Genomic DNA, 26,532 nt, shown 5'->3' on the forward strand with positions numbered 1-26,532 from the left:
AGAGAGATTATTCTTATGTTTTTGCACGCAACCTTTGTTCTTTCTCGATTGCTTTAAAAGAAGAAATAAAACCTTATTAAAAACTTTCAGGATACAATAGTGTTAAAGTATTTTTGGATGGGGTGTTATGTGCTGGAAAGGTAACAGAGCGAGTCCGCCTCGTGGTTGCTTTGTGCAATCGTTGGTTCTGTGGCGAGGCCTGGGCAGGTGCATATTCCTGTTGTTTCAGAAATAAGAAATAAGAGGTCTGGGCGAGATTCGAGAGGGATCTCAGCACTTATATTGCCTGTGGCTGAGGAGTTTGTCGAATCATATTCAGTATCAATATTGAAAACATATTTATCCTATGTAGCAATTTTATTGTATGGAGGATGACACTAAACACCCCAACATATTTGTAGCATTTCAGAACTGTGTTCTTATGTGCGATTATAATAGTAAATGATCATTTGCTATGTTAATTCTTCCAACATGTCTCAGAACTTTCGTTTTTATCTTTCAATCCTAATTTTTCATTTGATTTTCTCTTTCCATATTATCATGTGACATAAATATGATTCACAAGAAAAATTCATGTTAACGAGAGTGGATGGGTGTAGGTAGAAAAGTCCGCCCAGAATCCCGCAGTTAGCAGAGTTGATGACATTCAGAGGGCCTGGCAGGTTTTACTGATGTACAATTTGTCAGCACTCGGAAGAGACAAACTGACCCAGGATCGAGCGTAACATAATATAATTCTCGTCAGGGAGAATGTGAATGTGTTCAATGTAGCTTCTTCGGCAACATTTGAAAACCAGCTTGAAAACGAGAAGAGACAAAGAAAGAAAGTGATCAAAGGTTGTGCGACAGCAAGATTCAACAAACACTTGTAGTAAGACTCGTACAAACAGACTTGGTAATATTTTTTTAAACTATATCAGATTACTGCTGCTGACTTCATCTTTCCTAAATTTTATGATGGATTCTCTTGAATAAGCAAAAGTGATTAGATATTGTATTTGGCGGTTTGCAATGTGAGCTGAGAGATATGAACGCCTGGCAGATGCCATGAAGACCTTTTGTGTTGCTTTGTTTTGTGAATCGTTCAGTTTTTGGGTATCCTGCAGTATATGTCCAAGAAGACATCGTCTGACCACCAGGAAGCAAAGTTTGCTCTGTGAGTGAGAGGTCGCTCGCCCTAGAGACAAAGACATCAGTGTATAGCGTCTGTCCCCACGGTGACTTTTCCCAGCGTCAAACCCTGCGGCTATACAGCGATGCGGCGTGTTTCCAGATTTTTGAGATTGCAATTAATTTCGATGAGCTCCATGTTATGTTTACTGTTCACTTTGTCACAGTGTGTCACAATGTGTCAACACTGTGTCACAGACACCAAGAACACATTAGACACCTGGATTCATTTACGCGTTCTTTTCTTCACAAAACAACTCTGTCTCTTTTGTGGGCCTGTCTAAACATGTAATGATATTAAATAACTCAATTTACTCCAGCTTTTTGAGCTTACAACAGTTACAAAGCTAAAAAAATGTTACTCATACCTATCTATAGCTTTTTTTGGAAAAGCTGAAAAAGTCAGCAATTGACTCAAATTTACAAATAATTACTCTTCTCAGCACTTTTAACAGCTCAAAAGCTCCGTCACAGTCTTGTCAGAATCTTTGGAGACAGTTATTTTCTGTTTTGAAAGGCCGAGTTTTTACCGTCTGACATAAAAGAATGGGTCCGACTGAGGAGAGAGAGAGAGTGAGCATAATTGACAGTCAGATAGAGGCCATGGGAAACACATGACAAACTGTAACCAGTAACAAGTGTACTCATCACTGCCTTCAAACCAATCTTTCCCACAATAAGTATGGCATGCTCCGTCCTGATAAAAGTTGGACTGGAATGGAAATGGCCAACAACTGGAAATGGTGAACATAACACACAAAAACTGATCCAACGTTTTACATATGTGTGTTACCAGACAATTGACATGCTAGTTCTAATTACAATATTTATTTATCGCTATTGTAATCTAGCTTATTCCCTGATTCATCTATTCATCTATGCTTCTGTAAATATACAACTTCAAGTACAAAGATAAACGCGTCTCTGGCTGTATCTCGTGAAAACACTGATTAGTGCCCATGTAGGTTATAGTCAGATTTGTGTCTTAATGAGAAGAGATTGCAGACATCGAGTATCTATACAAGTCAGCTACCTCTTCTAGAAACTTTGAAATTTTTTTTAAACAACAAGTATGAAAGTGCTAGCACCTGTCCGCCACAGCCCCGTTATGTTTTGTAATCAGGTTGTGCACTTTCTGTAATGTTACAGAGGACCAAAAGTGCATCCAAAACATGAAGATGAGAGAATTCCTGCTTTGGACAGCTGTGTGCTGCTCGTGTTGCTGCCCTGTGTGTGGGGGGTAAGAGAGTTGTCTTCATGCCATCGCCTTCACCAGCCACACCAACTACCACACGAACGTAGCGCGGACCCTCGCTCGGCAAGGTCACGAGGTGTGGTTGACCATGCCCGACTACATCGTCAACAGGCGGGTGTTGGACACGACTAACTTGACTGTCATCGAGTACAAGACATTGAAAAAACTTTGAGGAGATTATGACGGCCGCTTTCCCCGCAACTATTTTAAAGGATTGTCTGATGATTTAGTGTGATTATGTCTATTGGCTTACAATTTTGTGATACTCTTCTTACGAACGCTTCTTTCTTCCAGAAGGTTAAAGAACTGCGTCCAGATCTTTTCGTTTTCGACAATCTACGGTTCATGAAAATGATGACGATAATATCATATAGATTGGGTGCCTTTTGCCTTCTTGGAATAACTTTCGACCCGTGCGACCAGCGAATCCCTATACAGCCTTGCAACATACCAGTTCCATTTTTTAGCTACAACCATCATATGAGTTTTCTTCAGAGAGTTTTATCCACTGTAATTCATGTTTTTTCCTCTGTGGTGGACGGATTTTTCCTACAAAGACGCAGTCAGTCGCTATGCACCAGAAATGCCTTCTTACTATAGACATGCTTGTAGCAAGAGCTGAGATCTGTTGGTTGACACAGACCACATCCTAGACTACCCGAGACCATCGATGCCCAATGTCAAACTAATAGAGGAACAGCTACAGGTCCTGGTAACCATTGCCACCGCAGTTCAAATCTTTTATGGATGATACCAAAGAAGGAGTGTTATCGTATCGTTTGGTACTTATGTCCTCAGTCCACCAGAAGCAATTACACAAAAAATCATCAGTGTGTTGCAAAATTTACCTTTTAAATCCATTTTCCGTTGCAACATTTCGTCACCGAACTCAAAGAAGATCCTGACGTCGTCATGGATACCTCAGAATGACCTGCTGGCTCACCCCAACACTCGCGTGTTTTTCAGCCATTGTGGTAGTAACGGTCAGTACGAGGCTCTGTTCCACGCCGTGCCAGTAGTTTGTACGCCGCTCTTTCTTGACCAGTTCTACAACGCTGAGCGCATGCGCGTAAAGGGCATGCAGAGACTGTCGACCTCAACACCGTCAGTACACACGAGCTGCACTCCACCATTCTCAAAGTGGCCACCAACACGAGCTACAAGCAGGCCATCACCAAAGCCTCGGAACTGTTTTAAAATCGAATTCGGTGTTCCTGTGGAGAAGCGGCCTACTGGCTTTGATCACGTGATGAAATATGGCGGCCGTCACCTTCGTTCGTCAGGTCATGAAGTTCCTTTCTTACAATTTTCGTGCTGGATGTTTATGCTTTTCTGTTATCGTTTGTGCTACTGATACTGCTGATATCAGTATGTTTGGTCTACGTTGCATTCAACTGCTGTTGCTCGAAATTAAAGGCAAAAATTGAATAAAAGTTAGTGAACACGATTGAAATAAGCAAAGTTTCCCAAAATATTTTGATGCTGGCTAATTCACAGAATTGAGAAGAAAAAAAGACACGGCTAATAAAGTTTTCTCCTGTTTTGCAATTAACCTTAACTAAGAGCATTAAACAATATTTTAAAAGATTTTTTCACCCAAATAATCACTAATAATTGTTAAAGAAATATGGTTGTTTTATTTTCATGTCTGAAGTATTATTTATATTTACTCTTTATTTTTATCTTTGCTGTTAGTATTTTAAAATCTGTAAACATCTACTAAAAACATGCAATTTTGCCAATCTTTTTTGTGACAAGTGTACAAAACGTTCAGATTTGTTTGTAAGTCTTAATTTTTTTTTCAAATCAATAAAAGTTAAAAATGTTTTTTGAAAAACTGAAGTATGCTAGTGTTAATAAAGGGATCCTTGCAGAGATTCTCAAAAAAAAAAAGTCATTGTTATATGTACAGAATCAATTAAGTATTTGTTCATTAATTCAGTTTTAAATGTGTGAAAGTTGTTTTGTTTTTGTCTTTTTATCGCAATGGCCAATATGCAAATTTAAAAAATACTAAATAGTAAACAATTTTTATCTGAGGCAAAAATCTACGCAAATATTTTTTAACATGTTTGTTATTTCGCCATCGGTTTGCCATGTATTTATCCATACTTGCAATTAAGTGTTTACATAACTCTAGCAAAAAAAGCTGCACGCCAGTAATCCTTGAAGGTATAGGGTTGTTTTATTATTGCGAGTAAATGTTTTTCTGTTGCTTTTTACAACAAAGATTCGTTTTTTTGGTCTACTTTTTCTTTCTTTTATATTTATATTTAGCTGTATAATCTTTGAAGGGACACAACATAATGCTGTTCGCAGGTATTCTAAACGTTTTTACAAAGTGCTCAGATATGAGCTTACTTTCATGTCTTACAGAGAAAACAAATTTAAACAAACTATTACCTTCAGCAGCACTAATAAAAGTGAATGGTTGTTTATCATCTAGTTATAAATGATTTATGTAAAGCGCTTTGAGCAACGCCTTTGGAATAATAATTTATTATTATCATTATTATTTTATTTAAAGATTTAAGGTAAAAAGAAAACATTTAGCACATGGAAAATCCATATGGCATCCTGTAACTCAGCGGTTCTCAACCTGTGGGGCGCGACCCCCTGGGGGGTCGCGACGTGCCTACAAGGGGGTCGCGAAGGTGGTCCTTTTTTAAAAGTTTCTTATACCGGTATTAGTGAAATTAGCTTAGATTGTGTAACTGAGTGGTGAAGGCGATCAAACTCCAAATCTCTTCTCCCTATTCAAGTACACTGTCTCGGCAATGCAGTGACTTCTCACTTCCAAAACTCAAAACACAATCCCCCTCTCAAACAATTAAGCCTTGATCAGGTGAAGAATGTAATTATTGCCCATCTAAACGGACTGCAAGAAAGGTTTCAGCATTACTTCGCTGAAATTGATGTGACTAAATACGATTGGATTCGTAATCCATTTCTGGCTGATCCTAGCACAAGCGGGTTGTCCACAGAAGAAGAGCAGCTCATCGACCTTTCGAGTGACCAATCCCTGAAAATGGTCTTCCAAACAACACCAGTGCCAAAATTATGGATTAGCGTCAACGGTGCTTTCTGAGAAAGCAATGAAAGTTCTTCTGCCATTTTCAACTTCGTACATGTGTGAGCAAGGATTTTCAGCATTGGCAGCACTGAAGTCGAAATACAGAAATCGTGTGGACGCAGAGGCTGAGCTGCGAATTGCAGTGGGTACGAACATCGCACACAGGTTCGCTTCTCTAGGCAACAGCAAGCAGCTCAACCTTCTCATTAATCAAAGTGAGTGTCCAATAAAATAATATTTATTAGCACCACAGAATTTGCTTTAGTAAAATTTCATTAACAGTTATACTTCTTGCAGATACGAACTTTGTTCTTCCGTTGTTGATTTCTACGACGCGGCGTTCGAGGTTAGCTAAGGCTTCCCCCCCCCCCCTTCCACCGACCTTGCTGGCTAAGGGGGGTCGCGGACGTACCGGTGTTCGTCAGGGGGGTCGCCACAAGTAAAAGGTTGAGAACCGCTGCTGTAACTGTTTTCAACCGACCTTGTTTTTTTTTTTTATCTCAGCATTTAGTTCTTGAACAAGAATGTAATGGATATACAATACTAATATTCTTTGTTTTTGCACAACACCTTTGTTCTTTGTCGATTGCTTTAAAAGAAAAAGAAAATAAATCCTTATTAAATACTTTTAAGGAATAATACGTGTTAAATATTTTTGGATGGGGTTGTTATGCCTGGAAGGTAAACAGAGCGAGTCCGCCTAGTGGTTGCTTTGTGCACATGCGTTGTTCTGTGTGCGAGGCTGGGCAGGTGCATATGTCCTGGTTGTTTCAGAAATAAGAAATAAGAGGGTCTGGGCGAGAGATTCGAGAGGGATTCTCAGCACTTATATTGCCTGTGGCTGAGGAGTTGTCGAAATCATATTCAGTATCAATATTGAAACATATTATCCTATGTAGCAATTTATTGTATGGCAGATTGACACTAAACACCCCAACATATTTGTAGCATTTCAGAACTGTGTTTTATGTGCGATTATAATAGTAAATGATCATTTTGCTATGTTAATTTCTTCCAACATGTCTCAGAACTTTCGTTTTTATCTTTCAATCCTAATTTTTCATTTGATTTTCTTTTCCATATTATCATGTGACATAAATATGATTCTAAACACCATTTCATGTTAACGAGAGTGGATGGGTGTAGGTAGAAAGTCCTCCCAGGAATCCCGCAGTTAGCAAAGTTGATGACATGTCAGAGGGCCTGGCAGGTTTTTACTGATGTACATTTGTCAGCACTCGCGAAGAAACAAACTGACCCAGGATCGAGCGTACATAATATAATTCTCGTCAGGCGATGTGGATGTGTTCACTGTAGCTCCTCGGCAACATTTGAAAACCAGCTTGAACGAGAGGAGACAAAGAAACAAAGTGATCAAAGGTTGTGAGGACAGCAAGATCCAAAACACTTGTAGGTAAGACTCGTACAAACAGACTTGGTAATATTTTTTAAACTATGTCCGTTACTGCTGCTGACTTCATCTTTCCTAAATTTTATGATGGATTCTCTTGAATAAGCAAAAGTGATTAGATATTGTATTTGGCGGTTTGCAATGTGAGCTGAGAGATATGAGACGCCTGGCAGATGCCATGAAGACCTTTTGTGTTGCTTTGTTTTGTGAATCGTTCAGTTTTTTTGGTATCCTGCAGTATATGTCCCAAGAAGACATCGTCTGACCCCAGGAGGCAACGTTTGCTCTGTTGAGTTGTGAGGTCGCTCGTCCCTAGAGACAGAGACATTCAGTGTATAGCGTCTGTCCCCACGTGACTTTTCCCAGCGTCAAACCCTGCGGCTTATACAGCGATGCGGCGTGTTTTTTGATATTGCAATTAATTTTTCGATGAGCTCCATGTTAGTGTTTACTGTTCACTTTGTCACAGTGTGTCACAATGTGTCACACTGTGTCACAGACACTCAAGAACACATAGACGCCTGGACATTTACGCGTTCTTTTCTTCACAATACAACTCTGTCTTTTTTGTGGGCCAGAATGGAAATGGCCAACAACTGGAAATGGTGAACATAACACACAAAAACTGATCCAACTTATTTACATATGTGTGTTGCCTAGAGCAATTGTCTTGCTAGTTCTAATTACATCTAATTTATTTATCGATATTGAAATCTAGCTTATACCCTGATTCATCTATTCATCTATGTTTATGTAAATATACAACTTCAAGTACAAAGATAAACGCGTCTCTGTCAGTATCTCGTGAAACACACATTAGTGCCCATGTAGGTTTATGGTCAGATGTGTCTTAATAAGAAGAGAGATTGCAGACAACGGTTATCTATACAAGTCAGCTACCTCTTCTAGAAACTTTGAAATTATTTTTCAAACAACAGTATGAAAAGTGCTACCATCTGTCTGCCACAGCCCCGTTATGTTTTGTAATCAGTTTGTACACTCTCTGTAATGTTACAGAGGACCAAAGTGCATATAAAACATGAAGATGAGACAACTCCTGCTTTGGAAAGCTGTGTGCTGCCTCGTGTTGCTGCCCCTGTGCGTGTGGGGTAAGAGAGTTGTCTTCATGCCCTTTCCCTTCACCAGCAACACCAACTACCACACGAACGTAGCGCGAACCCTGGCCAGGCAAGGTCACGAGGTGTGGTTGACCATGCCCGACTACCTCGTCAACAGGCGGTTGTTGGACACGACTAACTTGACTGTCATCGAGTACCAGACATTGATAAACCTTGAGGAGATTATGACGGCCGCTTTCGCCGGCCACTATTTTAAAGGATTGTCTGATGACTGGAGTGTGTGGATGTCTCATTTCTTACAATTTTGTGATACTCTTCTTACGAATGCTTCTTTCTTCCAGAACGTTAAAGAACTGCGTCCAGATCTTTTCGTTTTCGACAATGTACGACTCATGAACATGATGACGATAATATCATATAGACTTGGGGTGCCTTTTGCTTTTCTTGGAGCATTTTACGACACGAGCTACCAGCGAATCCCTTTACAACCTTGCAACATACCATTGTTATTTTTTAGCTACAGCCATCATATGAGTTTTCTTCAGCGAGTTTTATCCACTGTAATTCATGTTTTTTCCTCTGTGGTGGACGTATTTTCTTACAAGGACGCAGTCAGTCGCTATGCACCAGAAATGCCTTTCCTTACTATAGACATGCTTGTAGCAAGAGCTGAGATCTGGTTGGTTACCGCGGACCACATCCTAGACTACCCGAGACCATCGATGCCAATGTCAAACTAATTGGAGGAACAGCTACAGGTCCTGGTAAGCCATTGCCAACGCAGTTTAAATCTTTTATGGACGATGCTAAAGAAGGAGTTGTTATCGTATCGCTTGATAATTATGCCCTCAGTTTACCAGAAGCAATTACACAAAAATCATCAGTGTGCTACAGGATTTACCTTTTAAATCCATTTTCCTTTCCAACATTTCGTCACCGAACTCAAAGAAGATCCTGACGTCGTCATGGATACCTCAGAATGACCTGCTGGCTCACCACAACACTCGCGGTGTTTGTCAGCCATTGCGGTTATGACGGTCAGTACGAGGCTCTGTTCCATGCCGTGCCAGTGGTTTGTACTCCACTCGTGGCTGACCAGTTCTACAACGCTGAGCGCATGCGCGTAAAGGGCATGGCAGAGACTGTCGACCTCAACACCGTCAGTACACACGAGCTGCACTCCACCATTCTCAAAGTGGCCACCAACACGAGCTACAAGCAGGCCATCACAAAAGCCTCGGAACTGTTTAAAATCGAATTCGGTGTTCCTGTGGAGAAAGCGGCCTACTGGCTTGATCACGTGATGAAATATGGCGGCAGTCACCTGCGTTCGTCAGGGCATGAAGTTCCTTTCTTACAATTTTCGTGCTTGGATGTTTATTCTTTTCTGTTAGCGTGTGTGTTGTTGATACTGATGATATTAGTATGTTCGGTCTACGTTGCATTCATCTTTTGTCGCTCGAAATCAAAGGCAAAAACAGAATAGAAGGTAGTGAACAAGATTAAAAAGAGCAAAGGTTCTCAACAGATTTTCACGTTTTGTTAAACTTACAGAATTGGGTTAGTATAAATTTAGGCGATGACCAACACGGCAAAAAGAGTTTGCTCTAATTTTGCAATTTGCCTTTGCAATCATATTAGAGATTTATTTGAGCCCAAATAATGACCAAATTTCTTTAAGAAATATGGGTTATTTTATTATCGTGACTGAAGTATTATTTATAATACTTCTTACATTTTTTATATTTGTTTTTAGTTTTATTAATCCACATCTATAAATACATGTGATTTCGGCAAATAATTTTGTTAAAGTTGTACAAAATGTTCAGGATTGTGTTTATATTCTTCAATATTTTTTGTTCACTTTTTAAAAACCAGTTAAAATTTAAACATGTTATTATAAAACTGAAGTGTTCGAGGATTATTAAAGGGATCCTTGTGAAGATACTCCAAACTATGCAATGGTCTCTCATTTTATACAGAATCGAGTAGATATTTTCTTGATTGATTTCCGTTTCCAATGTGCTTGGAGTTGGTTTTGTCTTCGCCTTTTTATCACAATGGCCATCAGAGAAAAAATACAAACGAAACATAAGAGCAACAACAACAGAAAACAAAAACAAATTGCAAACTACAAAATGTAAAGAATTTTATCCGAGCGAAAAACCTACTCAGTTGTTTTTTTTTTTTTTTGAATTCTTGTTGGACATCGGCTTACTACGTATTTACTCACATTTGCAATTAAGTTTTTACCTAACGATAGCAAAGTCAGTTGCACTCAGTAATCGTTGAAGGCATGGGGAATGTTTTATTATAGTGACTAAAATGTTCTTTCGTTTTTCTCTTTAAAACAAGTGTCGTTTTTATGTCTGTTTTAACTTTGTTTTTTTCCATTTGTATTTAGCCTTTTAATGTTTACAGGATTACAACGATGTGCTGTCAACAAATTGTTTAAAACGCTTTTACAAAATGTGCAGATATGTGTTTATATTCTCATCTTTGACAAGACAAAACAAATTTGAAGAAAGGTATTACCTTCCAGCTGCACTTACATAAGTGCATGGTCGTTTATTATGTACTTTATATGTGATTTATGTAAAGCGCTTTGAAAAATAATATTTTGGAAAGCGCTGTAGTAGCAGTAGTAGTAGTAATAATAATACTAATAACAATAATAATAATAATAATAATAATAATAATAATAACAAAAGAACAATAAGAACAATAAGAACAATAACAACAATAATTAGAACAAGAATAATAAGAACAACAACAATAATAATCAAATGTAAAGATTTAAAGTAAAAGAAACATTTAGCGAGTGGAAATTCCAGATTACATTTGTATATTATCCACGAGCATGTAGTGTTTAAACAAGAATCTAATGAATAAATAATATTAAAAGTGTTTGTTTTTGTAAAGCACCTTTGTTCTTTATTCATTGCTTTAGAAAATAATGAAAATAATAGCTTAATAAATATTAATAATAAATAATACTTGTTATATTATTGTTTGATGTTGCTGCTATGCCTGGGATCAAGAGCTGATAAGTATTATCAATGTAATGTGTTTGTTATACGTTCACCGCTCGAGTTTTTGATTTCCTGATATGTTTTGAAACGTGGCAGTTAATTTCCTTTTTGACCGATAAATGGGAACAGAAGAAAGGTACATAAGGGAGAAAATCCCACACAACGAGCACTTATTTGTGCGTGGTGAATACTGACGTTTAGTTATCTCCCCTTAATGGGGACAACATATAGTATGTGCAGACTACACTACATTAGTTCTTTAGAATTATATGCTTACATGTGTCCTAGAATATGAACATAATGAAAATGTCATTGTACGATTCTTGCGAGGAATGAATAGGTTAATAAAATCCTCTAAGCTAAAGTAGCAATAGTCACATAATGTAGGAGGCTCCTGGGAATTGGTAGACTTGATTGTACAGGACACAGTTTTCTGCTCTAGGTCTATACGGGGCTTAGCTACAAACTGCCTTCTGCACATTCACCATCTATAAAAGGAACAGCAAACATCTTCAATCCTTCTACTTCCTTTCAAACTTTAGAGTGGAGCCATTGCAAGCCATTTACTGACTTTCTTCTCATGAAGAGCGAGTGTACAAATTATATATATATACAGTACAGACAAACAAACAGCGGCAGGCATGCACTTATAGATATAGAAAAAGTGTGTAGACATACGAACAGGGACATACAGACTTGTATAGAGAAAGAATTGGCCGTTGTAACAACCACCCGAGATGCTTTTACTACAAACAATGAGCCGCAGACACACAACAACACACAAAATCGATGTCGCAGTAACAAACAGACGCAGATTCTTTTTATTATAAACAAACAAACAGCCGTAGACACACACCAGCACAGACAAACAAATGGGTTCAGTAACACACGGATCCATACGCACAATAGTGCAAACAAACGGTCATAGACACACATCAGTACAGACACGCAAGTGGCTGTAGTTACAAGCGGACGCAGAAATACATACAGGACCAGCACATCAGTACACAAAAACAAACGACCATTAAAACACACCTGTTAAGACATACGGTGCAGACATACTCACAAGTACAAACAGTCCTTCTCTTCATATCTACGCATATATGTATAATATTATAATAGACGATAGCACAACATTATTTTACAATAAGCCGCACGCTCATTAAAGAGCTTGTCTATTGACAATGTACGATATATATGGTAAAACAGAGCAAACGGCTATAAAAATAACCAAATAATCACACTTATCATAGGAGAGATCAGATATTGCATGATCTGAGACAGAGTATGTCTGCAGTTGTACTCAAGTCCCTCAAAGTACACAATTCACTGTGCAAAGCTCGCTAACAGAACATCACATGTAGAGCGGTGCTAGGTAAAATTATAGCATGTAAACCCTGCTGTGAATATCGTGACCTCCTGGGTTCAAGAACAGAACACATGCACTTCTCCCTGTGCATGCTTCCTACAGTCGTCATGAGGGGATCACGTGTTCTTTCACTCAATGAAGCCTACATCTGTCGACAGATTGACGGTAGGTGATATCTTTTTTACAATATGTTTATTTTTAAACTTCATAAAATGTCAAACATAATAGTTTGAAAAAAAGTCTACTATCACACGAATATGATCTCATGAAAAATTCCTAATTAGACAAGTAGGTCGACAGAGCGAGCCAGCCCTAAGGTTGCTTTGTGTACATGCGTTTGACTCTTGGTTAGTGTGTGTTTTATGTTGTGTTGTACTGTGTGCGAGGCTGGGGAGGTTATGGTGTCCTGGTTGTTTCAGAAATAAGAGAGTCTGGGTGAGAGATTCGAGAGGGATTCTCAGCACTTGTGTTGCCTGTGGCTGAGAAGTTGTGGAAATCATATTCAGTATCAATATTTAAACATATTATCTTATGTAGCATTTTTGTTGTATGGCAGGATTGACACTCGACACCACAACATATTTGTAACATTTCAGGACTGGGTTTTATAGGCGATTGAAGGCAAACGATCATCTAAACAATTTCCTACGACATGACTGACAACTTCAATTTTGAACCTTCAAGCTTAATTTTTCATTTGATTTGATTTTCCGTATTTCAACCAAACTGTCACACATGTTGACATGAATATGATTGTAAAGAAAATTTCATTACAACGAGAGTGGATTGGTGTGTGTAGAAAGTCCTGTCAGGAATCCCGCAGTTAGTAGAGTTGATGACATGTCAGAAGGCCTGGCAGGTTTTACTAGAGTACATTTGTCTACACTCACGAAAAAGTCAAGGTGACCCAAGATCGAGCGTGGGTAATATAATCCTCATCAGGCGATGTTAATATGTTGACTGTCGCTCTTCGGCAACCTTTGTAAAGCAGCTTGAACTAGAAGAGACAAAGAAAGAAAGTAGTAAAATATTGTGAGGACAGCAATATTCAAAAACACGTTTAGGTAAGACTAGTACAGTCAGGCTTGGTAATATTTTTTAAAGTATGTCAGTGACCGCGGCTGACAGAACAGTGCAAAGTACCCCACAGCAGATTTTTTTCTTCTTTCATAAATTTTATGATGTCTTGCCTTGAGTATAGAAAAATGTGAGAAGATAACTGTAACGTAGTAGAGGGGGAATGGCGGGAAGGTCGACAGCCGTTGTTGATTTGGTCTAGGGTAGTCTGCTGGATGTTATTTGGGAAGTCCTTGAGCAAATGACATAAGATGTGACGTCAAGATAACGTGACGGCAAAAAAGGTGACGACAAAAATAGAGGAGAATAACGTAGGAAGAACGGTAAGCGCCAGTGGACGGCTGAACACAAATTGGTGGATTGGTGGTTTTTTTCTGCACCAACTCGCTGCTACTGCGACCCATGAGGAAGTATTACCGTGGGAGTAATACGGAGTATGTACTACAGTGGATGTACATCACTGGTCGTGTTTTCTGTAGTCTGCGTCATCGCCGTGAGAGCTCTGAGGTTTGAGCGACACGCAGGGCAAGTTCTTGGGGGCCAAGAAACTGCACACCGACGTTGGCGAGCAGGAGCAGTGGACATGGAGGGAGCAGGGAGTAGGCTACCCTGCCTTTCCTTACGCTGAAGCACCGACTACCTCTAGGGAGGGCACCAGGAAAGCCGAGACTAACCCAAGAGGAAGGGAGGCTTCCTCTTAGTTTGGTCTCAGCCACATCTTGCTCTACCCACCCACCTGACAGCAACTTATCGGTATCGTAAAAACACCCTTTTTTCTATTTATTGAACTATAGGAAAAAGGATTAGAGTTGACTATATAAAATCTGGGACTGGGGAGCTGCAGGGACTAGACGGTTATTAACTTATTGGATTTCGTCAAAGACGTACATGTGTTATGTATGATGATAACACTGTGGATATAAATTGTCGGACTGCGTCAAGAATTTTTATTGTAACTTTCTAGTTGATGTCGTGTGGATTCCGGCAGAGTGACATGTTAAACTTTATTGGTGTGAACGTGATGAATTGTAGTTTCTATTGACGGGTGGTTTGCTGTTAATACTTTGTTCCCTTTTAAACTTGTGTTTGTTCTTAATAATTACTGGTGCCTCTAAGGAGGGACGCCAACCCTCAAGCGATCTCTTTTATTTCTTTTTGTGGAACGAATGCGCGTGTCTGCGGACGGTCCGTGACAATAACTGTACTTGTATTTGGCATGTTGTGGTCTGGCAAAGTGAGCTCAGAGATAGCAGACGCCCAAAGGGATTTAAAAAAAATTTGCTCTTCAGCTTTGCGCTCGATGGTGTCATCAACAAATCGTCGAAGTGACCGGCTTCTGTTTAAAGAGGTATTCTACACGATTTGTTGTATGACGATAAATGTGTTTAAAATGTGTAAGATTTAAATGTCTTTGTATTAATGTCTGTAAACATACATCAATGTTATGTGTCGTTTTTCGTAAAGACGCATCACAGTGATGTGTCTGAACATTCATTATTTAAACAGCTCGTAGTCAGGTAATTAGATTGAAAAGTATATCTTAGTTAAAATATCCCTAATTTGCTGAGAGTGACATGCACTCATAAGGTAAGCGTAGCACAAACAGTCCACCAAAGGCTCGTTATGTTTTGTAATCCGTTTGTACACTTTCTGTAATGTTACAGAGGACTAAAAGCGCATCCAAAACATGAAGATGAGACGATTTCTGCTTTGGAAAGCTCTGTGCTGCCTCGTGTTGCTGCCCCTGTGTGTGGGGGGTAAGAGAGTTGTCTTCATGCCCTCGCCCTTCACCAGCCACACCAACTACCACACGAACGTAGCGCGGACCCTCGCTCGGCAAGGTCACGAGGTGTGGTTGACCATGCCCGACTACATCGTCAACAGGCGGGTGTTGGACACGACTAACTTGACTGTCATCGAGTACCAGACATTGATAAACTTTGAGGAGATTATGACGGCCGCTTTCCCCGGCAACTATTTTAAAGGATTGTCTGATGATTTTAGTGTGCTTATGTCTATTGGCTTACAATTTTGTGATACTCTTCTTACCAACGCTTCTTTCTTCCAGAAGGTTAAAGAACTGCGTCCAGATCTTTTCGTTTTCGACAATGTACGGTTCATGAACATGATGACGATAATATCATATAGACTTGGGGTGCCTTTTGCTTTTCTTGGAGCATTTTACGACCCCAGCTACCAGCGAATCCCTTTACAACCTTGCAACATACCAGGGCCAATTTTTTGTTACAGCCATCACATGAGTTTTCTTCAGCGAGTTTTAACCACTGTAATTCATGTTTTTTCTTCTGTGGTGGACGGATTTTCCTACAAAGACGCAGTCAGTCGCTATGCACCAGAAATGCCTTTCCTTACTATAGACATGCTTGTAGCAAGAGCTGAGATCTGGTTGGTTACCACGGAACACATCCTAGACTACCCGAGACCATCGATGCCCAATGTCAAACTAATTGGAGGAACAGTTACAGGTCCTGGTAAACCATTGCCACCGCAGTTCAAATCTTTTATGGATGATGCAAAAGAAGGAGTTGTCATCGTATCGTTTGGTAGCTATGTCCTCAGTCCACCAGAACCAATTACACAAAAAATCATCAGTGTTCTACAGGATTTACCTTTTAAATCCGTTTTCCGCTCCAACATTTCGTCACCGAACTCAAAGAAGATCCTGACGTCGTCATGGATACCTCAAAATGACCTGCTGGCTCACCCCAACACTCGAGTGTTTGTCAGCCAATGCGGTAATGAGGATCAGTACGAGGCTCTGTTCCACGCCGTGCCAGTGGTGGCTACGCCGATCTTTATTGACCAGTTCTACAACGCCGAGCGCATGCGCGTAAAGGGCATGGCAGAGACTGTCGACCTCAACACCGTCAGTACAGACCAACTGCAATCCACCATTCTCAAAGTGGCCACCAACACGAGCTACAAGCAGGCCATCACCAAAGCCTCGGAACTGTTTAAAATCGAATTCGGTGATCCTGTGGAGAAAGCGGCCTACTGGCTTGATCACGTGATGAAATATGGCGGCAGTCACCTTCGTTCGTCAGGACATGAAGTTCCTTTCTTACAATTTTCTTGCTTGGATGTTTATGCTTTTCTTTTATCTTGTGTACTACTGATACTGCTGATTGTAGTGTATCTGGTTTATAAAGCATTCAAATGTTTCTTCTCGAAATCAAAGCCAAAATTAGAATAAAAAAGGAATGAATACTACTAAAATGATGTTAAAGATTTCTTAAACTTACAGAAGTTAGTAAATAAACAATAAATCTAGCCATTGACCAACATGGGCAAAATAGTTTGCTCCAGTTTTGAAATTAACTAAGCACATTACTAAATAATTTTTCCCTGATAATCCTTCAGAAAATAAGGTTTCTTGCATTATTGTAACTGAAATGTTCTATTCCTCTTTATATTTTAATGTTTTCTTGTTAGTTTTATTCACCTTCAAACAGCTATAAAAACATTTTACGTAGCAAACTTTTTTGCAAAATTAGGAAAAAACATTGAGATTGGTGTTTGTTTTAGTTTTCTTTTTTTTTCTTTTTTTTTCCTTTTTCAAACCGATACAAAATACATCTTATTAAAAAAAGTAAAGTATGCTATGATTATTAAATGCGTACTTGTTATAACAAAGTAACGTATGTTGTAAAATAAATAATGTGAGCTACTGACATTGCTGATAGCAGTATGTTTGATATACCTTGTATGTCATTGGTTTTTTGCTCCAACTTAAAGGCAAAAAAGAGGAAAATTTAGTTAAAAAGACTTTTGACCTACTTGACTATTTGTTACGTATATTTGTTAAAAATGTCACCATATAAATGTATTTAAAGTGCTCTTTAAAACGGATTATCACAGGTAGTAGTTTTTATTGTAGGTTAATAAAAATAAATTTTAAAATATCACGGTGGAAATTTCATTCGCTGGAACTCGCCGCTAAGTAAACAAACATGTCGCGGGTTACCGCAGCCGCGTAGCCTATGTGTTTAGCAAAGGTTTTCCAAAATAAATTATTGGTCTATTTACAGAATCGAGTACGTATTTCTTTATTGATTTCCGTGTCTAAATTGGTGGTAGTTGCTTTTTCCGTCTTTCTATGACGATAGGCAAAAGAAAAAAAAAACCCCGGAAACTACTAATATGGAAACAAGTTTATCTGTGCAAAATTCTTCGCATTTCTGCTTTTTAACCTTCTTGCTATTTTGCCATTGATTTGCAATGTATTCCTCCATATTTACAATTGAGTTTTGACTTAACGCTAGCAAAATAATTTAAATCCCAGCAATCCTTGTAGATGCAAGGGTTGTTTTATCATCGGGACTAAAATGTTTTTTCTGTTGCTCTTTATAACAAGTTTTATTTGTTGGTCCATTTTTTTTCTTTCTTTGATACTTGTATTTAGTTTTATTATCTTTAAAGGGATACAGCAATATGGCGAGTTACCCTACTATTATAAACGTTTAAAGAAAATGCCCAGATGCGTTTTTAATTTTTAATTAAATTTAATTCCGATCTTTTACAAAAGAAAACAAATTTAAGCAATGTTATTACCTAACAGCAGCTTGTTATCATTCTAGTTAGTGAATTGGCAACCATACAAATTGTCCTGATCATGGGCGTGCATGACTGGCTTCTGTATTTACTTTGTGTATGTTTGCGTATGTAGCAGCACTGATCATGTGTGTTATGTCCAATATAAGTGCATGACTGTTATGCTCTAGTCTATAAATGATTTATATAAAGCGCTCTGACCAAAAAAAATTGTAGAAGGCGTCATGCCAATTTAAAATTTAAAATATTCGGTCGAAATTTCATTCGCGGGCATCGCTACGGTTTGCTGAGGATCACGGGAACTCGCCATACTGTAAGGAATTGTTTAGGTCTGAACTTTACGTAACCTTTTGGTGGCAAATCTTCACAGCCAGCACCAGCTGTCAAGGATTAGAGATTTGTGACGTCACCCTTCATTAATCTCTAATTCTGATAAGCCAGCACCAGATGCAGTGGATCGTCCAGGACAGTAGAATAAGGTACAAAGAAAGAAGATGAATCAAGGAATGTTTGTGTGTCTGGTTGGACACGGACGTTGCTTGAACGTAAGTGTGATCTTTGCTATTTTGTTTACGTTGGAACAGGGTCTGGACGTTGGTGTTACCGAGTTGCAGTTGACCACTGACGAAGCTATAGACTGAGAAAAAAATCTATGACTTTGACATAATAAAGTCCTGTAAGCTCATAATCAATCAAATTGTTACCATTTTTCCTTTGAAGTGAAGTATTTACCCCAGGTCTGTCACTTTTAGTAGCAGCAGGCTTGTTCTTCTTGGTACAAACAAACATTTTGCGAAAAAGCACCGGAAACTGCATTGTTTGTAGACACATTTGACATGTTGTTTAATGCTTTTAACAGTGGCCTTACACACTTATCTATATGGATGGTAAGTTGCTTTCAAAGGAGCTTGAACCAGAGGAGACAAAAAAAAAAGAAAATTATAAAAGTTGTGAGGACAGCAAGATCCCAAAACACTTAGGTAAACACTCTTACAGCCAGGCTTGGTAATATTTTTGAACGTGTGTCCGTGGCCGCGGCTGAATGAACAGTGCAAACTACACCAAAGAAGGATTTAAAAAAATTATATGCTGAAATAAAACACGCTCATGATGAAAATAGTCACATAAGACAAGATATAAGAACAGGGACATACAGACTTGTACAGAGAATGGAATGGCAGTAGTAACAACCTCCCGAGACGCTTAAAAATAAATAATTATCACGTGACACTGCTGCGGTGAAGATCGTGACCTCTTGGGGTCAAATAGGTCAGGCGACATGCACTTCTCCCTGTCAGTGCTTCCTACAGTCGTCCCTGGGCGTCCACGTGTTCTATCACTCAATGAAGTCTACAGCTCCGTCGATAGATTGACGGTAGGTGATGTCTCTTCACACTTGGTCTCTTTTTAAACAATAAAAATGCTGATCATAATGTTTTGAAAAAATTCTGCTATTACACCAATATGGTCTCGTAAGAGAAAAAGCAAAGGACTGGGTTTTGTATGCGATTTTAAGCAAATGATCATGTTGATATCTGAACGATTTCCACCGACATGACTGACAACTTGTTTTGATCCTTCAATCCAAATTTTTCATTTGATTTGCTTTTCCGTATTTCGACCGGACAGTGATACATGTTGACATGAATATGATTCTAAACAAAACATAATCAATGGTATGTGTCGGTTTACGCAAACACGCATCACTGTGATGTATCTGGACATTCACATTTTATTTAAACAGCTCGTAATCAGTTAAAGCCATATTAACTAACGAGATTAAGAGCGAGATTGTTTAAAAATGATTTAAAAATACTTTTCTTTAACAAAATACATTAATAAAACATGTAAAGAATGAATAAATTTTCACACTGACGAGTGGTTGTGAGGTGTGTACGGTTCTTACCACTGCTTACAAGTTTGTAGATTTGGGAGAGGATGATGTCACAGAGGGTGAGATGAAGCTAGCATTCTCACAGGGATGGTGACTGATCCCATCTGTTGAACGACTAATCAGGATACTTGGTTTTTAGACAGGGAGCAAAAAGATTTAAATTAACCTTTGCGGGCAAACAACAACAACAACAACAACAACAACAACAACAACAACAACAACACATTATATCTTAGATAGTAGCAAGGGGTAATTGATGTTTGTTTCCTATGGAAATATTTTATTAGTTAATGTATTATTAAATATATACAGGTCTACAAAAGAAGTAGAGTTATTTGTGTAGAGAAGAGCGAGAAAAGTACGAGGCATCTATGGGAGTGCAAGTGTCTGTTACAATGAGCTAGAAAATGTCTTAAAAGGTCCTTAAAAAGTGTGTTAAGGTTCTTGTAAATATAGCAGGAGGTGCTTCTTAGTGCCTTTTGTACAAAGTGTGTTTACCGGAAATTTCGGAATAAAAGCCGCGACCTTTGACCAGCTTGAAACCCTGCGGTGTCTACAGTGATGCGGCTGGTTTCCAGATTATTTAAGTTGCGATTAATTTTTCAATGAGCTCCGTGTTAGTGTTGACTGTTCACTTTGTCACAGTATGTCACAGTGTGTCACAGACACTCACGTGAACATAACACACATAAACGAATCCAATGTGTGTTACCTAGCACACTTGACATTCTAGTTATAATGACATATAATTAATTCATCGATATTAGAATCTAGCTTATGCCCCGATTCATCTATTCATCTATGTTTCTGTAGATATACAACTTCAAGTAAAAATATATACCTGTGTCTGGCTGTATCTCGTGAAGCATTCATTAGTACCCATGCAGGATTATGGTCAGATTTATGTGTCTTAATGAGAAGAGCTGGCAAACATTGGGTATCTATACGTCAGCAACCTCGTCTAGAACCTTTGAAATTTTTTTTTAAAGAACAGTATTAACGCAAAATGCTGACGCAGCGACAACTTTCCCTCATCACTAGCAGGCTGTCACCTGTTCGCCACAACTCTGTATTCTGTTCTGTATTCAGTTTGTACACTTTCTGTAATGTTACAGAGGACCAAAAGCGCATCCAAAAGATAAAGATGAGACAATTCCTGCTTTGGACAGCTGTTTGCTTCCTCGTGTTGCTGCCCCCGTGTGTTGGGGGTAAGAGAGTTGTCTTCATGCCCTTGCCCTTCACCAGCCACACCAACTACCACACGAACGTAGCGCGGACCCTCGCTCGGCAAGGTCACGAGGTGTGGTTGACCATGCCCGACTACATCGTCAACAGGCGGGTGTTGGACACGACTAACTTGACTGTCATCGAGTATCAGACATTGATAAACTTTGAGGAGATTATGACGGCCGCTCTCGCCGGCAACTATTTTAAAGGATTGTCTGAGGATTGGGATGTGTTTATGTCTATTGGCTTACAATTTTGTGATACTCTTCTTACGAACGTTTCTTTCTATAACAAGGTTAAAGAACTGCGTCCAGATCTTTTCGTTTTTGACAATATACGGTTCATAAACATGATGACGATAATATCATATAGACTTGGGGTGCCTTTTGCTTTTCTTGGAACAGCTTACGCACCGAGCTACCAGCGAATCCCTTTACAACCTTGCAACATGCCATTCGTAATTTTTAGTTTCAATAATCATATGAGTTTTTTTCCAGCGTGTTTTAACCACTTTAATTCATGTACATGCCTCTGTTGTGGACGGATTTTCCTACAAAGACGCAGTCAGTCGCTATGCACCGGAAATGCCTTTCCTTACTATAGACATGCTTGTAGCAAGAGCTGAGATCTGGTTGGTTGAGACGGACCACATCCTAGACTACCCGAGACCATCGATGCCCAATGTCAAACTAATTGGAGGAACAGCTACAGGTCCTGGTAAACCATTGCCACCGCAGTTCAAATCTTTTATGGATGATGCCAAAGAAGGAGTTGTTATCGTATCGTTTGGTAGTTATGTCCTCAGTCCACCAGAATCAATTACACAAAAAATCATCAGTGTGTTGCAGGATTTACCTTTTAAATCCATTTTCCGTTCCAACATTTCGTCACCGAACTCAAAGAAGATCCTGACATCGTCATGGATACATCAGAATGACCTACTGGCTCACCCCAATACTCGAGTATTTGTCAGCCATTGTGGTAAGAACGGTCAGTACGAGGCTCTGTTCCACGCTGTGCCAGTGGTTTGTACGCCGCTCTTTGGTGACCAGTTCTACAACGCTGAGCGCATGCGCGTAAAGGGCATGGCAGAGACTGTCGACCTCAACACCGTCAGTACACACGAGCTGCACTCCACCATTCTCAAAGTGGCCACCAACACCAGCTACAAGCAGGCCATCACCAAAGCCTCGGAACTGTTTAAAATCGAATTCGGTGTTCCTGTGGAGAAAGCGGCCTACTGGCTTGATCACGTGATGAAATATGGCGGCCGTCACCTTCGTTCGTCAGGACATGAAGTTCCTTTCTTACAATTTTCGTGCTGGGATGTTTATGCTTTTCTGTTATCGTTTGTGCTACTGATATTGCTGATATCAGTATGTTTGGTCTACGTTACATTCAACTGCTGTCGCTCGAAATTAAAGGCAAAAATTGAATAAAAGTTAGTGAACACGATTTGAAATAAGCAAAGTTACCCAAAAGAATTAGATGTTGGCTAATTTCACAGAACTGAGAAGAAAAAATCTGGGTTTTTTTGAGACACGGTTAAAAGAGTTTTCAACTTTTTTGCAATTAACCTTAACTAAGAGCATTAAACAATTATTTTGAAGATTATTTTCACCCAAATAATCACTAATAACTGTTTAAGAAATATGGTTTGTTTTATTTTCGTGTCTGAAGTATTATTTATATTTACTCTTTATTTTCTTATTTTTGTTGTTAGTATTCTTAATCTGTAAACAGCTACAAAAATATGCAATTGTTGTTGTAAAAGTTATACAAAGCGTTCAGAGTTTTCTTTGTAGTCTTAATTTTTTTTTTCGTTTTTTAAATCAATGAAAACTAAAACATGTTATTTGATTTATTCATGGTCTATTATATTTAAAGATATACATAAGTAATTCTTCATTTATTTCAGTTTTGAAACGGTGAAAGTTTTTTTTTTTTTGGTCTTTTTATTACAATGGCCAAAAAGCAAATTGCAAAGTAACAAATTGTAAAAAAATTTATCTGAGCGAAAATCTACTCAAATATAACATCATGTAGTGTTTCAACTAGAATCTAATGGATATATAATATTAATAATCTTGGTTTTTGCACAGCACCTTTGTTCTTTGCTACTCTAATAAATAACACCACCAGCTTTGTTTCTTCTTCCATCACCTTTCTTAATTAGGATCCCGTCTGACCACAACTTTCATAGGCCGAATACTCCAAGATAAAAAAAAAAAAAAAAATCTCCATGTCTTCTACGAGGCATTAGGCTTCAAGGCTAATCTGCTGGTTTACAACTTCATGCCCCACATCCATGCTCTCTGCATCTCTTGACAGTTACAGCAACAATAAAGTACTAATTCACATCTATATAAAGAAAAATTACACTTATACCGACAGTCTGAGATACATAAACATATGACGACCGCACTTGTCTTGGAAGACGCAGGCTCCACTCTTCACACGTAGTGTCTCTGCACTTACCATGTCTCCCTGGGAAATGAATCGCTGGTCGACAATTGTATTGCCCTTCTTTGTTTTCTTCCAGCTGTCTAAAACAATTCAAAACTGTCACTCATTTAGCAGGTACGCCTCGACCACCCGCTTTGTGCTAACTCGTTAATTAATTCGTGTCAACCCTCTGTGACAGTGTACCCAGGTGACAATACAGGCATGTGTGAGAGTGAGAAAAACAATAGGAACGTGGATCAGTATTGCTGTGCTTAGGTCTGAGAATGTGTTTTGTACATTAGCTTATGTCACGGACCAGTCTATTAGGAACAGGAGGTTGTTGCCCCTGTCTTTTGTTTTCTTAAAGATTATTGCCCTTACCTTACATATACGAGTGTGTTGGTTGCGTCGCGGTTTCACGTCAGAATCCGACGTCATTTTATGACGTAATTTTAGTTGGGATGAAGGTGAAAAATATTTGGAAGAGAGCAGACGGCTGTGAGCAGGGAAGAGAGGCGGACGTAAAGTGTGTGTGGTGTTCGTTTCGGATATTGTGTGGGTGTCGATCCCTGCGGATTTATGAGTGGTGCCAGCTTTGGGTCATGTGTTGATCCCCAGGAGTTTATTTGTGGTGCCAGTTTTGGGTCATGTGTTGACTCCAGCAAATATATTCTGAGTCGTCTGTTAGGTGTCTGCTTAGTCAGCACCTATTATTAGTAAGCTTCGGAACGTGTATGTGGTTTCCGCTGAACGTTCGTGAGTGTGGATATTAGTCAAGTGTGGGCAAGACTGCACCACTGTTGGACAAGGGGCAGAGAGGATTTTACCTAGACGTTACAATTGTGGATGTGAGTAAGTAAGACTATAGTGAATTATTCAGAAACATACGACAGTTCGTAGAATATTGAAAGGAACATGTATATGTCGTCTTGGTGACATGAAGAGAACTATTGGAGCAGCCTGTGCGCTGTAGTATTTCTGGACTTGAAAGATATTTGACGTATATCTTATAATTTAGAAGCGAACTGCAAGACTCAGACATTTCTATATCTTTAGTTAATGCTGATTGTTATAAAGTTTTTGTTGCCTACGACAAATCTAAGTCTTTTGTGAGTGAAAGAAAGAGCACGCAAGGGGACGCGTGCGTGTTGTGAGAGAAAGAGATCTAAAACAGCGTTCATGACAGCTTATGTCTGACATTTTGGAGTTTTTACTCATTATTTTCTCATAATATCAAAGATAAGTAATCCTATTTTCCGTAACCTTACAAAAAGGTCTGAATATTTAATGTCTGTGTAGCGTAGACACAACAGATGGTAAGTGAATTGCATCGTCCTCTTGACTCCATTAGCTGTACATTCTTTCTGCCCATATCTGTATAATAGGGAACACAGTATCATCTCAGACTAAGCGCAACCCTCATTAAAGGGTTGTCTATTTACAAAATACAAGAATTATAAGGAACAGAAGACTCCAATGATTAAAGTCTCCACATAATCGCATATACATATTCCTTATTAGAGATCAAACATTGGAAACCAGAGACAATGTGTCTGTAGTTGTACTAAAGCTCCTTAAAGTACGAAGTTTACTGTACAAAGTCTGACAAGGACGGGAGAGTATCGCTTGAAAAATGTCTCTTAAAAATAAATATAACGTGTTGCTGCTGTGATGAAGATCGTGACCTCTTGGGGTCAATACAAGTCAGGCAACATGAACTCAGTGGCGTAGGAAGATGTTCGGCGTTGGGGGGGGGGGGCAAACTCCCTGCTGACAGTGAACGGCGTTCACACTCGCACATTACGTAAAAAAGGATGGGGGGAAGGGGGGTAGAGCACGCACGTACACAGTGGTAGCATCACAACACGCTGCTTTATTGTTAAAAGGCAAATCAGCATTAAATAAGAAAAAACAAATTAAAGAATGACTCCCCGGCTAACGCATTCACAAGAAATGTGATAAACGTTATAATCATATAAATCATATTAATCCAGGTTGGCAAGTCAGTGTGCCAAAAAAAACTGTGTCTTCGGTGATTTCTATTAATGAACTCCATTGCAATCTCGTCCAGATTAGGCAGATCAACCCTCTCTTTAAATACATGCATAATGAGACAGTTATTCAAGCGCGTTTGTGTCATGGAACTTTTCATGTATGTTTTTGTTCGTTTTAAGGCAGAAAAACTGCGTTCTGCAGTTGCCGTGGTAACTGGGATAGTAAGATACAGTTTCAAAAGCTTATCGATCTCGCTTAACATCTTTCTCACTAACCCTTCCGGCCAAGAGCAATCCCCCCGTCTCCCATGTTACCTACTGGTCAGCTCTTCCAGTACCTCTATTACAAAATACACTACCAAACATTATACCTAAAAAAGAAAACACCAAACCCCCGTGACAGCAACGATCAACATTCCAGCTCTGCACATATACACCAGCGCGCACACACCTATGCACACATGCGCGCATGCACAGGCCACGCAGTCACACTCGGTCACACACCGTGGGTGACAGCGAGTGGGTGGGGGATGTTTTATGTTGGTCAAACGAAAACCGCCAAAGAAAAGGCGTCGCATTATGGGGGAGGGGAGGGAGACGACACTCGATGTACCGATGTACTGTCCGGCTGCTTTCTTCACTCAGGCTTCAACACAGCCTGCAATTAGCATGGCAAACAAGACCAATTAACGGACTGTCCCCGATCTGATCGTCAGAGGTGTTAGAGCCTCCACTTGCCTCAGGGCCCGCTTTTGTGACGGTGATGACCGTCTCCTCTCTACGTTCCCCTACCTTTCTTCAGTTCTTTGCTCTTTGTGAGGAATTACGTCTCAAATATTGGGGGGGGCAAAAGGATATTCCTGCCCCCCCCCCTGTATTTTCCTTGGGGGGGCGGCTGCCCCCGCTGCCCCCCTGGTTCCTACGCCACTGGAAC

The 26,532-nt window shown here is 39.4% G+C and overlaps 4 protein-coding genes across 6 annotated transcripts in view; 3 read left to right on the top strand and 1 right to left on the bottom strand.

Moving 5' to 3' along the window:
- Positions 1-16,186, bottom strand: part of LOC112567634 (2-hydroxyacylsphingosine 1-beta-galactosyltransferase-like) — a 63,776-nt gene extending 47,590 nt beyond the window's left edge. Inside the window, exon 1 of the mRNA XM_025244334.1 lies at positions 16,097-16,186. Coding sequence (XP_025100119.1) covers positions 16,097-16,124 — 28 coding nt within the window. The 5' untranslated portion in view covers positions 16,125-16,186. The remainder of the gene's footprint in view (positions 1-16,096) is intronic.
- Positions 1-26,532, top strand: part of LOC112567642 (2-hydroxyacylsphingosine 1-beta-galactosyltransferase-like) — a 62,875-nt gene that overhangs the window by 11,518 nt on the left and 24,825 nt on the right. The window lies entirely within an intron of this gene.
- The window catches only part of LOC112567645 (UDP-glucuronosyltransferase 2B7-like), a 29,418-nt gene continuing 15,406 nt past the window's right edge, over positions 12,521-26,532 (top strand). Inside the window, exon 1 of the mRNA XM_025244353.1 lies at positions 12,521-12,554. The gene's annotated coding sequence lies outside the window, so the exon portion shown is untranslated. The remainder of the gene's footprint in view (positions 12,555-26,532) is intronic.
- Positions 12,664-18,138, top strand: LOC112567640 (2-hydroxyacylsphingosine 1-beta-galactosyltransferase-like). 3 transcript variants are annotated; one of them, XM_025244344.1, is made up of 3 exons: positions 12,664-14,219; positions 14,702-14,814; positions 15,131-18,138. In XM_025244344.1, exon 3 carries the CDS (start codon positions 15,154-15,156, stop codon positions 16,678-16,680), a length of 1,527 nt encoding a protein of 508 aa, XP_025100129.1. In that variant the 5' UTR covers positions 12,664-14,219; positions 14,702-14,814; positions 15,131-15,153; the 3' UTR covers positions 16,681-18,138. The 3 variants fall into 3 exon arrangements, with proteins under 3 accessions (XP_025100129.1, XP_025100127.1, XP_025100128.1); XM_025244342.1 differs by having other exon boundaries at positions 14,756-14,814; XM_025244343.1 differs by lacking the exon at positions 12,664-14,219 and having other exon boundaries at positions 14,288-14,814.

The sequence above is a fragment of the Pomacea canaliculata genome, linkage group LG7, assembly GCF_003073045.1.
Source record: "Pomacea canaliculata isolate SZHN2017 linkage group LG7, ASM307304v1, whole genome shotgun sequence".
Lineage (NCBI taxonomy): Eukaryota > Metazoa > Mollusca > Gastropoda > Architaenioglossa > Ampullariidae > Pomacea > Pomacea canaliculata.